The 18,721-nt window shown below is 36.3% G+C and overlaps 1 protein-coding gene across 5 annotated transcripts in view; it reads right to left on the bottom strand.

The window, feature by feature from the left end:
- LOC123769236 (hrp65 protein) overlaps positions 1–18,721 on the bottom strand; it is a 119,961-nt gene that overhangs the window by 12,503 nt on the left and 88,737 nt on the right. Inside the window, exon 10 of one of the 5 annotated variants that reach the window (XM_045760282.2) lies at positions 12,061–12,105. The exons of the other annotated variants lie outside the window; for them this stretch is intronic. Within the exon in view, the coding sequence (XP_045616238.1) occupies positions 12,076–12,105 (30 nt within the window). The 3' untranslated portion in view covers positions 12,061–12,075. Of the gene's footprint in view, positions 1–12,060; positions 12,106–18,721 lie in introns of those variants that run through there. 5 annotated transcript variants of the gene reach the window in all.

Raw genomic sequence — 18,721 nt, 5'->3', positions numbered from 1 at the left:
AATCATCTAGTATTAAGGTTCTTGAGCCTAGCGTACTATAATATATACATTTAAAACTATGCAAGGAGTCTGCCTCCATCACCCCACTTAATGTATTTATTCACTATAGACAAACAATTCTTGCTAATGTGTTGTCTATGACTCACTTAGGTAATCCAGTTTCCCCTTCATTGAGTACCACCCATACTAAACAGTATGACCTTATCTGCCCTATCATCATTTCCCCAGAAAATTTTGAATGTGGCAATCATACCTCCCCTAACCGTCTCCTTTTGACACAAGGTTTAATTTATGTACCCTGTCCTCTTAAATCATAATTATTAGTTCTGGGACAAGTTCGGTGGCATATCTTTGAACTTTTGCCAACTTTATTGTTTGATTAAATAAGACATCCATGCTGGTGCCATGTGTTCCCGGTTTGATCTTACACGATATACAAGGCAATGAATATATTTCTTACATATTATGAAAGCCCATCTTATGTTTGCCTACCTAGAATACACCGCTAATAATTACCTAAGTGTAGTTACAGGATAAGAGCTACGCTCGTGGTGTCCCGTCTTCCCAGCACTCTGTCATATAACGCTTTGAAACTACTGACGGTCTTGGCCTCCACCACCTTCAAATTCATGAATAATGATATTCATTGTGTGCTCTGAGGCAGAAGATCTATCGGGTATCAACCTCTAGGTCAATCAGTGCACCTGATACTTTGAGTAAGTAATTACAGGATGAGAGCTACACTTGTGGTGTCCCATCTTCCCAGTACTCTGTCATATGATACTTAGAAACTGCTAATGGATATGGCAGCCGCCACCACCACCTGACAAACTGTTCCAACTGTCCACAACTCTCTCCCACACCAAAAAAAAAACCTTCAGGTAGGTTTTTGGAACAATTGTTTTTCTTTGCTAAAGTCTGTAGCATGTGTGTACGAGTGAGACGTGTTTTGTATTACATAGCATCTTTTTCCTGAATTTTAGTATGTTTAACTACCAACCATGTTATATAAGAAAATATTGTAACATTTAGAATCTATAAATATTGATTTTTTTTAACATTAATAAAATAAGGCACCCCTCACTTACCTTGTCTTAAAGTTTGCTTGGAAAAGCTGCTGAGGATTTACCACTATAAAAAAAAATCACATCCAACTGGATCTCAAAGAACCAACCCACTAAATTGTGTTTGAACAGTACACCATATATTTACTCATGGCCTATGGCCTATTTTGAAAATGGTTGTACTGTATTACCAAAAGGTATAGTTCTGTTCTTTGTATCTATATTTACATTTCAATAAATAATTACTAATAATGTACTGTAGTACAGTACAGTATATTACTTTTAATCCTTTACAAACCTTTTCTAATTTAGTTTACAACTGCACTCAAGTTTTGTTCCACTTACTTCTGGTCTCCATACTGTCTTGTTTAATCTTTTCATAAAAGTTTTATAGTATATATATCCTTCAATTTTGGAATGTCATGAGATTTAATACATTTCATTGCATGCCTCAGGCATTCCTGTTGGTCACATTCTCACAAGTACATTGTAGTACATATATATGGGTCATTACTATGCATCGTAGGACCCAGCAGACAAGACTTCGTGGTATCCGGTCTCCCAGTATTGTCATGTGATGCTTAGAAATTAATGACAATTATGGATCCAAGCCCATCCCAATTAATTTGTTCCAACAGTCTAAAACTCTGTAAACTCTGTAAAGAGATACCATGTTTAAATGAGAACTTTCAAATATTTTTTTGGCACCTATGTTTCCCTTAACTTGAACACAAGACCTCTTGTTCTTAAAGTTGCAGGTTTCTAGAATTCCTTCGTCAATTTTGTAAATTTGTGTTACAATTTTATACATAGGGATAACATTGTTTTTTATTGTTCCCGTCTTTCTTCTGACTTTGGCATAGTTAACACCTCCATCCTTTCCTTGCAAATTAGTTCCAAAAACCATTCAATAGCATGGCTTTGCACCTTTCCTAGTTTGCTGATATGCATACCATTCAGGCTCTGCATATTCAAATTTTGGTTTTGCAAAAGTCATGAAAAATTTATATATTATTTCACCATCCATATATTTAAAAGCAATTCTGAAGTTGGAAACATAGCACAAGATCCTCGCACTATTTCCTTTATGTAGTCCTCAAGTGACAGTTTACTATCCAGAACCACCCCTAGATCTCTCTTCATTAACGCCTTTTCACATAACTTGTAGGCTGTGGGAGACCTATTTTCTTCTATTCCACATTCCATACTCTGACATTTATTCACAGTGAATTCCATCTGGAAAGTGTTGCTCCACTCACTCATTTTGTCCAAGTCATCTTGAAGGGCATAATAATAATCAGCCAACTAATTCATATAATGCTGCATTCCCTCTTGATTGTTTATATAAACAGTGAAAATTACTGGTACTAGAAATGAAACTTGCAGTACATCACCTGTAATGCACATATAATTACCAAGGTGTAGTTACAGGATAAAAGGTACGCTCAATGTTTCCCAATCTTCACTATAAGTAATTCCACAAAAGCATGTCTTGCATTAGCAGAGGAAGTAATGTGGCAGGCCCCACACATTGAGGATAGTGCTTTCACAGTGACCTACAGTATTTAAAATAATAATAAATAATAATAAGACGAAGTAACTATATATATATCCTCATTATTATGCCCTATGGTTGGCATCAATGCACCACACATTTAATGCATCATTCCACTTTCCATTTGTCTACGTTCCTGATGATATTTCTGTGCAACCGAAACATATACCAGTGGCCAAAATTTGGGGAAATTATCCAGGGTCAGTGTTAAAAGCTTTCTATTGCACCATGTTTCTTTAAACGACTTTATAATGGTCCAGGAAGGACTCGATATGTCGTCGTCTCTTCACTTTCCGACGAGTGATTTGGATGTCATATTCCTACAGTGCAATTCCTCCCATGTGTAGCCTAAATATAAAATATCCAAAATGAATACAGTAGGCCAGCTATATTTCATGTACAGTAACAGGTATTGTGTTACAGTACCACATTCAAATGTACCGAGACTGTGGGGACAACTCTCTCTTCATTGGTAGTGTGATTACAAACAGATGAATCCCTGCTCAGATGTACTTTGCAACTGTCTGTTACACTTCACGGGGCTTGTGGGCATATTCGTAGTTTTTCAAAGTGTACGCACACGACACCCTGGAGTTAACACATGGGCAACTATAAATAGTCTGCAAATATTTAATTACATTTGTGACCATCTGAGGTCTCCAGCAGCAAGCTTTTAAAAAATCAGAAGCCAATAGTACCCATAGGATCTCTTCAGGTAGATTGTAGCCATCTCCAGCCTTGCAAAACAGGACATTTGTGGATTAATCATTAATTAATGATTTAATTGTAGTAATAATAGGGTCTCAAAAAAATATGATGGATTATTTGCATTAAAAACTATTGAGTGGAATGAAATGCAAATGCTGCATTAGGAAGTTGACACAAAGATGATGCTCGATGGGGGTTAAGACAGGGAGGGTACTTATGAGTCCAAAACCCAAATATCCAAAATAAATTAAAAAAATGTAGCAATATATTTGTTTTTATGTAATTTTATCCGAATAATTTTTTTTTTTTTGGGGGGGGGGGAGGGGAAAGCAGCAAAGGTAAGCACTCGACCTCATCAACCATAAGGCATTTGTATGTTATTTCTACCATAATCTCCCTATTTTATTATAACAAACCAGAACTTGTTTATTGTACTGGTATTATGACAATTTAATTTCCAGACACCAACACCAAAGTGTAAATATCTTTTACATAATTTTATATTTAACACTTTCGCGCTATCTGGACGCGCCGGCGCGTTCGGTTTTGTCTAACGTAAACGCATAGTGGACATAAAGTTATGTCTACTTTTAAAATATTTGTATAAAATTCAATTTTTATCCGATTTACTTTGGGTTTGTTTCAAACTGCGCGCTATGAGGCTCTCTTTCTCACCACTAGGCTGCATGGTACAATAAGTTCATGAAAGGTGTGGATAACTTCGATCAAATGGTATTTTGTCCCAAACGGGTTGCAGGTGGGTGACTTTAGCCGTTTATACTGGTAATTCTTCCCCCATATCATGTATTATATGCATATGTCTGTTTAGGGAATTTTATTCCGATCAATATACAACCAAAAATAACCCTGTGCAACAAGTATAATCTTGACAAACATAACAAAAGTAAAAATATTTCGTGTGTGTTTGACGCTCACTGATATGTTCCAGCGTTGTTTTATATTTGTCGCTATTCTAACTTACGCTTTGTTGATATTTTTTACCTATGGGCACATAGAACATTCTATTGCGAACACATTGAAATAAAAATGAATGACGTACATAGAAAATTAATGTCATGAGAGTGAAATAAGTATAAACTTTCAAAGCGCCGTGCGTCGTCCCGTCACCGATACCGGGTAACAATTTCACCACTTCCCACGCTCTTGCGGGCGGGCTGCATCATTATTCTACGCTTATATTCATATCACCGTGTTGGGAATTTCATTGCGAGTCCATTGATACCAAAATTAACGCTGTAGAACAAGTGTGGAGGTGATTACAATCCCAAGAGTAAAAACATTTTGTTGCTGATGGGCGCTCACGGCGAGTCATCTACGTAGTTATTTATTTGGTGCTGGTATCCCTATATGTTTCTTGACTTATTTTACTAATGTTCTTCTAGAGAATTTTATTGCGAACACGTTGGTACCAAACTGAAATACGTAGCATGAGAACTAAGGTCAGAAGAGTAAAAAGAGTATACACATTTTTGTTTTTACGCTTAAGCGATAAAAACGCAGCGCGCACATTCGGTTGGCTGAGTGACCTTTGCGGAGAGCGCGAAAGTGTTAAACTATTAACATTTCTTTTTTCTAAATTTACAAAATTTGCAAATGCACTCTGGAAGGAAATTACTGTATCTTTTGCACACCCAAATTATGGCACCTAGAATTATTCTGTGTCCTGAAATCAACTTCACTTACTTTAGCAAGTGAAGTGGATTTCAACTTCAACTGTAGTAGTAGCGAAGGAGCCAAATGGCCACAAAAACATTATTCAGGGTAGGGATCAAGCCAGTATGGCTATATGGCACAATATACAGTAATTCACAAATTAATGTAAGTTATCTATAACATTCAAGATATCTAAACATTACGAGGACAAACTTCATTAAATTCTATGACAGGGTCCCCAAGGTGTAAAAAAAAAAAAAAAAAAAAAGTAGACTGCATCTTCCCAGACTGCTAAAAAGCTTTTGATACAGTTCCTCACAAAAGACAAACAAGGATCACAGGAAAGGCAGTGGACTGTATACAGGGGCACTTGATGAATAAGGAAACAATGGGCCAGAGAGAGGATATGTCGGACTGCAGAAGAGCAGAAAGTGGTGTTCCACGGGGCATTGTCTTAGGACGTTTGCTCTAATTTATGTAAATGATCTTGTACATCAATGTTTGCAGATGATAATAAGAGTAAGAAGATTACTGCAGTGCTGCAGGAAGACCTTGAGAAATTTTAGTTCACAAATGGCTACTGGAATTTAATCCAAACAAGTGCAAAGTAATGAAAATGGAATTGCTACTAAGGAATGTAAGGAATTATCAAAGGAAAGCACCAAGCCGGGGAAACTATATCAGTATTGCTTGATATTCAGAAGGCACTAAATATCACTGAGGATGCCAATATGAGAACAGAAGCAAATAAGGTGAGCAACACCAAAGATATCAGACTCGCCAAGAATTTTAGGGACATTAGGAAAGCAAGACATACAATCATCCTGAAAATTTGGGACTCTCAACCAGGAGGTGCATTACTTAGTGGGACAATGTAGTTTGGACAATAAGGTCAGTAGTCCATTAAATGCCCAAGAGTTATGCATGTATGACCAAAAAGTAACCTAGCCAAAGCCATTTTTCAGTATTACAGTGGTAGAGGAAAGTAAAGGACATAAGAGTACTGTTATGAGTGTGCAGTTTGTTATCTGTAAGCTCACACCAGCAACCCTGAACATGGTCTTAAATGAGGAATGAACGAGTGGAAATCTGAATAAGGAATCTTTTTTGGAAAAAGGCGGGCAGCCTTCTTATCAAGTGTCCGCACATTCACTTAAGGTAATACCATTATGGTTGGGAACCCAGCAAAATGCAAGTCTTCCATCTGTTATAGATATGACATGTGAACATGATAATATTAACAGCATATGGGAAGTTAGCAAACATAAGATCATTTTAGAATCTAAATAAGATTTTCAAGTCCACACACATTGCCTATGAGATCCCATATGCAGCCCCAGCATGGAACCCCACAATTTGTGAAGAAGAATAGACACAGAAGTTAGAGAGATGCCAGGAAGTTCTTGTTCTGTGTACAGGTGGGTGGCAAGTTAAGTTAAATTAAATACATTGAAGAAAGAAGTTGTTGTGGTAATTGCCCTCTCTACTTCACATAAAGTAAAAACAGCTAGAATTCAAAACATATAGAGCCAGGTCTCGGTCCCCCAAATTCACAGCAAGTTTACCCATGTTAAACATAACTGATTTAATAAGGATTTTAACTAGTGTGAATTGGTATAAAGGAACTATAGGAAGCAGTTCTTACATTTGAAAAACATGGCACTCTACTCGGCATCATATGAGTAAACATGTGCTGTATTTTGCATAGTAAGGGTCATTTGCCATCCAGATGTGCACATGGTAATACGTTCCATTTCCTTTGAGTTATACAAGAAGAGTCATATACTGTATATAAATTAATCTTATTTTACCGTCTGTTATATGTAGCTAGTCCTTTACAGTATTTGTTGAATGTCCATTTACAGAACTGAACATAAAACAGTGATTAGTGATGATAATGGTAGTTGTTGCATTAGTGATTTTAGTGGAGGTGGTTATTGTAGTGTTTGCTATAGTTACAGTTTGGGGTTTAATAGTAGGGAAGGGAGGCATCAGAAAAGCATCACTACACTTGCAGATTTCAAAGTCACAATGTGGCCAGAAAGCTGAAAATAACACAAGTTAATTATATAACAATAAGTAAAACCCATGAATATATTTTGAGCAATTCTAAAAAGTGGGTTTTGAAAAAGTGAACAGAAATTTATTCACTGACATCAATAATTTGTAATTTCAAAACTATTAGGATTACCATGATTTTTTTTATTAATGTATATAATACAATTCAAAGACCTACACATTTAAAATTTGAACTGTTTTAAACCATCCTTGATGGAAGAAAGCACAGTAATTGAATATCAATTGCAACTGACTGCTAAGTTGTCTCTGCTTTGTACTGTATGGGGATGTATACATTTGGGGGGAGGGGGTGGCAGTAGAATTACTAAACTGATTTAGATACAAGTATTGCTCAAGGTCTTCCCCTTTCGTGACATATTAAACAAATATAACCGATCTTCCACCAGGTGACTACATGGTCCAACAATATATAAAACCACCTTTGGATGGGCACATCATACTTAAATGATGCAAGTTTGAACCCAATGAGCCTTCACCAGATATTGCAGACATTACAGTATTGTGGGCGGAGAGACCAAGTAACTTATCAAAAGAAGGTGCTAAGCTTGGAAGCACCGTCACAATTATAATGTTTCTAGATACTGTACCAATCTGGATGAAAAAAAAAGGAAAAGAAAAAGATGTGCAATGTCAGATATACAGTATTACCAAGGAACACTGGAAAAGCAAAATTTCAAAACATCCTGAAAATCGAAACATTCTATAGGATGGTGAGAGACTTAGCACAGCAATACAGTTCTGTCAATAAGGTGCAGATTTCTGCTCCATTAAAAGTTCAGAAAGAGTAAAAATACTATTACTATATAGGATTACCGAAGCTGTGTGTGAAAGTCCAAAAAGCAAAACTCAACACGAAAGTTACAAGTAAGGAAAGTAAGAACTGTTACCAATTGCCGAGAAGTGAGAACTGAACCCATTCTTTAAAAGAGGCTTGGCAATGATGGAACCACAAAGAAGGGTGGGTGCTATATCACAAATAAATTTACAAGTAATCCTGCAGATTATCTTTCATATACAGAGAGAGGAGAAACATCAGTACATTCGTGTCAGTCTACTGGTGCTTTTTCCAGGTGGCACACACAAACAACAACATATCTTGAGGTTATCTCGAGATGATTTCGGGGCTTTAGTGTCCCCGCGGCCCAGTCTTTGACCAGGCGTCCACCCCCAGGAAGATTTGAGGAACAATAGAATGGGGAAATGTTCGCTGGTATCAATATCGTGAAGAACCTGACAATACAGTCCTTAGAGGCCCAGTGGTAACACACATTCACCCTACACTTCACGAGTTATATCGTTTGGGTTAGAGCCCGGGAGAATTGTCTGGGCAGCAATCCTTAACTATTTGCCCCCCCCCCCCCACCCAGCAGTAATTACAACCTGTTCTCGCAAATTTAATAAGTCAATATTGACTTATTAAATATGTGCATAGGTGACATACTTAACATAATAGATACCCTTAAAAGGATTCATAGAAAACACCGACCTTACCTAACCTTGTTAGTATCTTAAGATAAGCATCTTATTGCTTCGTAATTACAATTATTACCTAACCTATAATAGGTACAGGTTAAGTAATAATTGTAATTACGAAGCAATAAGATGCTTATCTTAAGATACTAACAAGGTTAGGTAAGGTCGGTGTTTTCTATGAATCTTTTTAGGGGTATCTATTATGTTTAGTATATCACCTATGCACGTAGTTAATAAGTCAATATTGACTTTACGAATTTGCGAGAACGGGTTGGTAATTAGGCACCTGGTTGTTAACCGAATGGTGAGTTGTGTTTCAGGTAAAACTAGTAGGCAAGTTTCACTTTGAGTAATGGGAAGGGAAAGCTCGCAGATTGCTAATGCATGTCTAGTCATCTACTTTTGTTTTCACCCATGAAAAATGAAATCTATACAGGAAAAAGTGAGTCAGCATGCTTATATTCACTGGAGGGAAGATAATGGAAAGGATAAAAGCTTCTAAAGATTGCCAAAAAGTATTAATAAGAGAATCATGTAAGAAGACATGTCTACAACTAAAACCACCTAAAACCAATTTAAAATCAACAAGTTAGATTGGGGGTAATAAGAACAAAATACCATTTACCAGAACAGTATTCACATATATATGAGCAGCAGTGGAATAAACGCCCCACAAAATAATAATACTAAGAAAGGGATCATCGAAAGAGTTTTGCTAGGAAAACCAAATTAAAGAGTGAGGTGATGTTGAAAAGATACAACCAATAAAGTGCTCAGAACAAGCACAAAACAATTTCTAGAAGAGGGGTGGGCCACAAAAATCTTGGAATAAAAGAAAAAGTCCAGTAAAATTTGCATAAAATGCTGAATACATTCCAGGGAATAATACGACATTCAGCAAGAAAAGAATAAACCGAAAAGGCCTTAAGCCAAGAAACGAGCAGGAACAAATCTTAAACTTAATTGGGATCTGAGGAATCAATTCAAGTATACAAGTAAACCAAGTTAAGGTATTGGGGGGAGGATATAGAAACTATTTCGGAGACGAAAAATGAAAGGAGAGGAACCATGTCTGGCTCCATGTCTCCAGGAGCTAAAGGGATCTGCAGACATGTTGAGAATAGGTGATGCCCGGGAAAAGGCCCTGGTGACAAAGATTATAATTTGCCTTGGAAAAGAGGACTTTGTCTTTGTGGTGTAGAAAGGATTTCTCCATTTAAAAGCAAGCACAAAATCATGAGAATGCAGGGTAGTCACCATTGTACTTAAAACAATTATCTGGCAGTCATGCGAGTAGATTTAACATGATCGGGCAATCAGCACCGCCCTCTAAGTCAAAGTCCCATGGCCGAGCTCCAAACAACTGTTACAAAGTATAGAGGATATTCCTCTATGGATCATAAAACTCCCAATGATAATCAAGGTAGAGAGGGTGCACTTCAAAATTATTTTAATAATTCTAGTTAGGTTTAACATGATGAGGGCAAATGAATGTTTCCACCTGGACAATGAAGTGCCCCCGACATTCGAAGAGCATCTTTTTATTACCTGCTTGGTGGGGTTCTGGGATTAGTTCTACTCCAAGCCTGGCCCGAGGCCAGGCATGACTTGTGAGAGTTTGGTCCAACAGGCTGTTCAAGCCTGGCCCGAGGCCAGGCATGACTTGTGAGAGTTTGGTCCAACAGGCTGTTGCTTGGAGCAGCCTGCAGGCTGCTTCATACTGTTATGGCAGATGCCTGTCTCCAATAGCATGAGACAGGAGAACGATAGTACCTACACCTGTATTAAATAGGACGTTTTTGGTAACTTATCACAATTTCACTAATGTGAAGCAAGGTAGTCACAGTTCGTTCAAGACTATTTATATCCAATGCTCTCTTTATTTCAAAAGAAGACTCAAAGCTCTGAAAATGTACTCTCTGGAAAGGAAGTAAGATATCATAATATATACCGGACAGGAAGATACGTGGAAGGAAGATATTGCAAGGCCAGGTCCCAAATTTGCACAGAAGAATAACATACAGGAGCAAAAGATACGGAAGGAAATGCAGAATAGAATCAGTGAGGAGTAGAGGTGCAATAGGCACAATTAGAGAGCACCAGTCAGGATAGGCTCGAGGAGTAGAACTACTACTACTACTACTATCCTGGTATTCCAGGTATCCACTCAAAACTCATTTATACCTCTATCTAACCTACAATTTAAACAATCCCAGATTTCGTGTCTCTTACGTTACTGGGTAATTATTCCATAAATAAACAGTACCTTCTTAACCAGTATTTACTGAAGTCTTCTCCAAATCTAAATTTCACCAAATGATATTCATAATTGGACTACACTAATTTACAGGTAAAGTTAAACAACAAACCTGAATATACACTATAGGTGATATTGGCCGTTCCCTATTTTGTCTAATTACCCGAGAGGAAGGGGAAAGTTGTCAGCGACTGAACGGAATTTCGAGCAACAAATCTGGTTCAACTTGTGTACCGATAGTTTGTTAAACCGAGTTCACCACTGTACTCCAGTACTACTAATGGATGTAAACATTGTCCATATGCACACAAACAAGAAAAATAACAACAGCTAGTCATTGGCAAGCAGCAAAGTCCTCCAACATGTTTAACATTAGTGCATTCCTAATGTAGCAGCCATCAGCCACTAGTACACAAGTAGTGCAGTGTACACATTTTCTATATGCAAACCTATTTATAGGGGTTGAACATTAATTTTGGAATCAATCTTTGGATACAAACATTCGAGTAATAAATATTGAATAATGTTCATAAATACACTATTGATAAACTGTATGAGAGTTTACAATACCATATTTATAAACATTCCTCCATTGTGCAGTTATTTGGGGTCATAAAGTATTTGCTTATTTGTAAATGTGCACAAATTATTAATCATTGCTGCTGCAGAATTAAAAAATTACTTTAGTATTTTTAATGTTATTTATTTTGAATATGAAGCAATAGCATTGATACAGATTAAATGCAATGTGTTTAAAAATATATTATAATTGCTTCTAGTGTAAAATTACTCAACTTAGAAACATTGATTTTTGTATTAAGATGCTAAAACTGTTAGAGATTATTAAACAGCTGTATACTCTGTACGACCAGTTGAAATCTAATTTGCAGAAGCACGGACTGTCAGCTCTCTTCACCATCCTTACAAAATAACATGCTGTTCTGGCCTGCTTTGGCTTGTTTGTGTAGCTGGTTTCCTGATTTGTTCTACTCTCCAAGCCCAGCCTGACTGAGGCCAGGCTTATCTTGTGACAGCTTACTCCACTGGCCAATATATCAACTACAACCTGGCTGGTATTGTGGTTCTTGTAGAAATTGATCAAATCATCTCTTGAAAACATCCACTTTTGATTCAGCAATTTCATGTATTATACTATGTAATAATCGCATCGTGTGGAAATGCAAGTGGATGTGTAGTGGTGGTACAGTGGTAGTTTTGTCGAGCTTTATGCTTCTGCAACCCGAGTGGCACTACCTCCACGATTCTCACTGCACCTCCTTCACATCCAGTAATATCTGCAGTGAGAAAGTTCAGCAGTTGTAGGGTTGCAACTTTGATATACCTTGTTGCACCATAATTCCCTTTATTAAATTTAATGCAGGTAGAATATTGATTTTCCTAATTCCCGAGAAAACTGCACAAACTTTGCGAAAGTAAATGTGAAACGAGGATGTCCCTTTTTCCAATGATGGTGCCTACTCTTTACCCAAAGACTGCAGTGCCCTTTACACATTACCTTTCTACCGAATACCAGTTTCCTTCTCATACTCCAATCACTTCATCTTATGTACCTACTACTCAATGTTACATGCCAAGGAATTTTTGGCATGTCTTGCTTCCTTAGTGGAATCTGCCCAGAATAGTTATCCAAAAAGTCCCACACTACTTATTCATATATTAAGGTGTTAAGTGCAAGCCATGAGTGGTTGCTTACTGATTTAAATACTGTACACTCACCTAAAACTTTTTTTTTTCCAAAATGGCCAAAACAACAATTGGAAAAAACTCTCACTCCTTTATGTAGTTCACCAGCCACTTATTTATCTTCGCCTCAACATGGAGACTTTATCAATTGATCGTCGGCAACTGCAGCCATCACTTATTTTCATTATTCCTTGGTTTAAAACTAATGATGTAAATATGGTTATAATACTATACCTTATATACATATATATGATGTAATAGTTAACCAATACCAATGAAAAAAATTGTGATCATTTCATAATTTCTCAGTATGCAACGTGGTTATCTTGCATTGGAGGCCTGCATTTATTATCAAATTACAATCTGTTGTTTCCTGCCAATGTTTGAAGTAATACCTGGATGACACCTCTAGACAGAATTGAAGCAAAGGAGTAGGTTGTAAGATGCTTCCTTTTGAGCTGTGCCAAGAACAAATTTACATGCCGAATGATGAGGGAACTCCCAACCCTCAACTCCAACACACCACACATTACCGTTAATCATGATGAACTATGCGAGTATCTCAATTGCATGTACTGTACCGTACTGACTGACATGACTTGCTTTTATTTTTTATACAGATGGGTAAAGAACAGTTGACTGCTGAACCCTGTTAGCAGGCAGAGAGCTTTCCCTCCCATAGCTCATGGTAAGCCTTACACCAGTTTCTCTGGAATATTACCTGGCAATCGTTTAACAGCCAGGAACTATCACTGCCGGGTGAAAACAGGCATTCAGTTAAGGAATTGCACCTAGCAATCCTTCCTGACCAGGATATGAACCTAGCCGAAATAGTCCGGGAAGAGCAGGGCAAGTGTGTTACCACTATGCCACTGGAAACTCCAAAGTGTTTTGGAAGAGAAACTTTTTTACCTGATGAAAAATAAGATCTCAAAATGGAAACATTCTGGCCTATCTTGAGGTTATCTTGAGTTGATTTCGAGGCTTTTTTAGTGTCCCCGCGGCCCGGTCCTTGACCAGGCCTCCACCCCCAGGAAGCAGCCCGTGACACCTGACTAACTCCCAGGTACCTATTTACTGCTAGGTAACAGGGGCATAGGGCGAAAGAAACTCTGCCCATCGTTTCTCGCTGGCGCCCGGAATCGAACCCGGGACCACAGGATCACAAGTCCAGTGTGCTGTCCGCTCGGCCGACCAGCCTAACAGATGATGCAAACAAATATTAAAAGTGTATGGGAGAAATACAGTACATGTGGCTGTTTGTAGTCTCCCGAGATGGTTTTGTCCAAAGTTGTTGTTATAGCTGCAATAAGACATCTATTGCTGATGAAAACTTACTTCCTGGAAATCAGTTATGAATAATGAATCATTAAGAATAAATGGAAACCCTGTTGTAGAAATAGTGGTTAGATGATGGCACACAACTATATAATTTAATTTATATAACTTAGTTATTTATATTAAATTCTGTTATTAAACATTAGGAAATGTTTAGTGATAAAGTAATAAATGAACTGTTGCCCTATAGGGTACACCCTAAAAAAATCTAGACCTCTGACTAGAAGATCAAATCTTCCCACTAAATCTCGTCCAAAAAGCTTGGATGGTTGCAAACCAATTTGGATTCTGGCAGGAGATGCAGTGAAATCTGTATCAACTGATCATGTAAAGTTATTTCCATCAGACCATATATTTTTTTTAAATCTTGTTCTTTAAGTATGAACATTATCTCTGACATCCACATCAGGATTTAAATGTTGAGAAAATGCCATCTATTTTTATTTAAACCATGTGATTTGTAATCTAGGGAGGTAGGTCATTGATAAAAACTTTTTGAAGAAAAAATAAAGCAGATCAATGTTTGCAAATGATTTGTGGTTCATAACAATTATTGTTTATTTTTTCTTTGCATATTTAAATGCATACATATCTGCTTATGTTATCTGTCTGTAAATATGCATGAACACTTATTGCAGCATTTGTTGTAATAATAATAATACAGGGTAATAATAATTATAATAATAATAATAATAATAAAAATAAAAAGGTCCAGTAAATTAGACATTCAAATGCCAAAATTGTGTGTGTGTGTGTGTGTTTGTTTTACGTATTCAGATTTCACGCAAATCATGGTCAGTTCTGGAACAATATGATCCAGATTTTGAAGAGTCCACTCTATGTACTTACATATTAAAATACAAAACTATATTCTAAAGTTTTGTATTTTAAGGCATGTTAACACTCTTCTCGAGTTCTTCCAGCTCCTTTTAACCATTTCACTATGACATTTAAAACATTACCTACTCTATCCACACGCTATAACAAAAACAAGTGAGATATAAACTAAAACTCTCATTTTAGTAGAAAACATCGTCAAGTCGAAGAATGCATGTGCATATACTGGTACGTTTTATTGTACCAATATACAGTTACAGTACATGCAATAGAAAATCATTTCATGTACCTGTATCTTTTACATAGAAATATTACATTAAAATTAAATTTTGTCTCCCTTTCCTTAAAATAAAAATGGGCAAATAAATAATGTGAAGCCAATGTGAAGCCAATTTTTTTTTAGGAAAAGGTGACAATTTTTTCAAATTTAATTTATATAGATGGTGACATTCTTGAATAACACAAAATTCTTGATTGATTTGGACATACAGCATCAAATGGTGTGTAACTAGCCACCAAGCAGCTGTGAGTACCAGGCCTAAACTGCTGTTCTCAAGGCCAGATGTCAGAAATATTTCAGGACGCTGATACTTTTTTAATGCACTTGGTTACACTCGAATACCAGTCCACAACTTCACTTTGGTAAGCAGATACAGTCACGTATCACAGAGAAAGGGGGTAAATGCTGGCATAATTGTGTGTTTAACGGTAAGCAAAAATTCACGTAATCCATTTTCTGATGTTAGCCTAATCTTAAAATAGTGTCAACAACTTACTGTGGGGTAAAATTAAAAACTAAAAGAAATTACAATACTTCACTTAAAAAAATGAAACATTAACACACAGTATTACATTTACCACTATTTTTAGATTATTAGTTCAACATTATAATATAGTCAAGCACCTTACCAGCTCTTGGTCTGGACTAATGAACATTTAAAATAGAACTGCATGTGCAGTGTGTGTACAAGGAAATGAATAACCTAACCCCCATAAGAAATAAGTACAACCAAATGATTATAAACAAAGTGTCTTTTTGCTATATACTGTACACAAAAATAAATGAGAAACAAAGCTTGCGCGCACAACACACCACTATGCACAACATTTTCAAGACAAGAATAGCTAGAGCTATAACTGACAATGTCCTATCACATTTCCTGATTACTGCCAGCTTATATACATGTCTTTCCTATGACTGAATTTAACTTTCCGTGAACTTTACCCCATTTGCAAGATTACTTATTAGCATTAAATTTTCAATCACCGACTCTTTATTTGCATGCCACCTTACGTGTTTCCATCTTCCTCAATCTATTTGTCACTGAAGGAGAAGAAAACACACAATACTTGTGTAAGGACAGTACTGTATATTAAACCAAATTTTCGGATAAATCCATATCCTTTATCAAGGTGGTGTAAATAGTGGATTGAACAAAGATTCCAAGTGCTCGAGTTTATTCGTCAGGCAGAGTGCCTCACGTGGTATTTATCATTAGACATTATGATTATGCTTGACAGGGACTCCCTAATTTATGCCAAAACTTTATGATCTAATGTCCTGGATTCTGGGAACTGTGAGGCCAGGTACCACAGGAACATTATTCCCATTCTGAACATCACAAGGTCTGTGCTTGTATGAATTAATAAAATTAGTTATTTTAACTTTATTATGAATCTAAATTAACATTTTATTAATTTATACAAGAAGATACCTTGGGGTTTTAGAATAGGGATAGTGTTCCCCTGATACCTGGTCCACAACCCACAGATGTTGGTTCACTCTAAAATTCGGTTTAATAATGTCCTTATTCAAGTATTTGGTCTTTTCTTCACCTTTATTAAAACACTCTGGTATCACAGTAAACTCCTCCAGATTTACCATTACTATCTTACACACACAAGAAACTCACCTATACTTGATGATGATATGTACAGTGTTTACAATCATTGTCTATTCAATAGTGAGTCTTTGCCAATATTGTAATCTTCTTTTCTATAATTATTTTATTTACTGAACAAGACACATGCAAACAGACATTCCAACTTTAAACAAGTTAAAACAATATCCAAATGGAAATATCCTCATCCTCTGAATACTGGTGTTAAGACAGTTGGTTTCAAAATTATACATACTATCTATACTTGATAATCCAAATTACTGTATATGTCATCCAACCCATTCTAGTATCCCGAATTTCATACCAGGAATGTCCAAACGAAGAACAATGAAGTTTTTTGTACCATAACCTAGTTACTCCCCATGTAATTACCTACCCATGTATTCCCATGGTTTATCTGCTTACTCCCACAATTTACTTTAAAACAACAAGCATTAATTCAATTGGATTAGTATAAGATTCGGGTTACTGAAATTCTGATTACTGAGCTCGTACAATAATCTCAATACAACATAAGAGTTGGCTTTAGCAACAAATATTCCAAAGATCTGCTGCATAAATGAAAATTTTAATACTGTACAAAGCATTGGGCAAACCAAAAATCATGCACAAAATACAGCAACTGCATATTTTTCGAAGCACACTATTCCAAATATTTACTCACACCCTATAAATTTTGGGAAATGCTGCAATAATGAGCACACAGAATTTGTGCACATACAAAGCTATTTAATTGTAATTATTCCCCAAATGCTGTGCATACAAAATTAAATTAACACACTTTCAACCGTTTTACCTTCCGTTTATTAACTTAGTATTAAACTGTGCTGTCAATTCGGAGGATGGGTTGAAGGAGCCTATACTATGCTTTCCAATTTCAGAATTGCTCTTAACTGCATGGATGGTGAATTAAAGAAATTGTTCACGACCTTTATGAGACCAATGTCAGAATACTCGACTGTTGAATGGTGCCTATATCTCAAGCAGCACATCATCAAACTAGAAAAAGTGCAAGGACATGCAGCAAAATGGCTTCCAGAACAAAGACAATAGCTACAAAGGAGAGGTTAAACACATTAAATATGCTAGGGCTAAATAGATAGAAAAAAAAGGATATGGTCACTATGTACAAAACAGCAACAGGAATCGACAAAATTGATAAAGAATTCTTGAAATCTGGAACTTCAAGAACTAGGGTCATAGATTTAATCTCAAAACTGCCAAAAAAACATTAGAAGATTCACCTTTCGAAGTTAGTTTAAGATTAATTAAGCTTATACCAATTTATAGGGTGTGAATTTTAAGTAAATTTAAAAAAAAAAAATTAATTTGGACCATACTTGTTTTATCCAACATGATGCTTTTACTGAACTTTGCTTTTATGTTATAAAAGTAATGAATGAGCATTTACACTAATTCAAGAAGAATAAATTTAAGCAAACTACTGTAAGGCTGCATTGTTCCTATGCTTATTTAAGTAGTTAATGCTGTTTACACACAAATTTCCTTTCTCTCAAATTCTGATAACATTATTGTAGGCACTATTTCTACGATGTAATTGTATGGCTCAAATATATATATAAATAGCAACACCACACAGTGGCATATATGTTAAACCTTATATTGAACATATACAGGGCTCTCACAAATAATTTCTCTCTACAAACTTTTAATAATTCAGATTTTTCGTAATTCACTGCTTGCAAAATTGAAACTTTACACAAAAAGTATGGGGATACCAACATATGATAGGAAAGAAAACCTTAAGCAAAATAACAGTAATGACAAAATGTGATGAATGATGATGATGGAATACAATAAAAGATTCACAAAATCTATGAGTTGGAATACATGCCCAATGAGAACACTGAATTATAAGAGGTCGACAAATATTCAACTTCTCTACTAACAAATTACAAGTACTGTACTGCCAGAATAGGTGGCAGAGAGAAGCTCATGTAGTCCTCATCAAAAGAGAACTACACAGGTTCCAGAAGGATCAACTTGTTCCGTTAATCTCAAACTGTGCTCTGCTTTCCTCCTTGACATTTCCTTGTATTTTGCCCAGGCCTCCTCTTGAGTGTTAATCCAGCCCATTCTGACAATCTGACAACTTTTGCCATCAAAGTTT

The sequence above is a fragment of the Procambarus clarkii genome, chromosome 66 (assembly GCF_040958095.1).
Source record: "Procambarus clarkii isolate CNS0578487 chromosome 66, FALCON_Pclarkii_2.0, whole genome shotgun sequence".
NCBI classification, from domain to species: domain Eukaryota; kingdom Metazoa; phylum Arthropoda; class Malacostraca; order Decapoda; family Cambaridae; genus Procambarus; species Procambarus clarkii.
The sequence above is the reverse complement of the archived record's forward strand: the minus strand, read 5'-3'. Positions and strand labels throughout refer to the sequence as shown.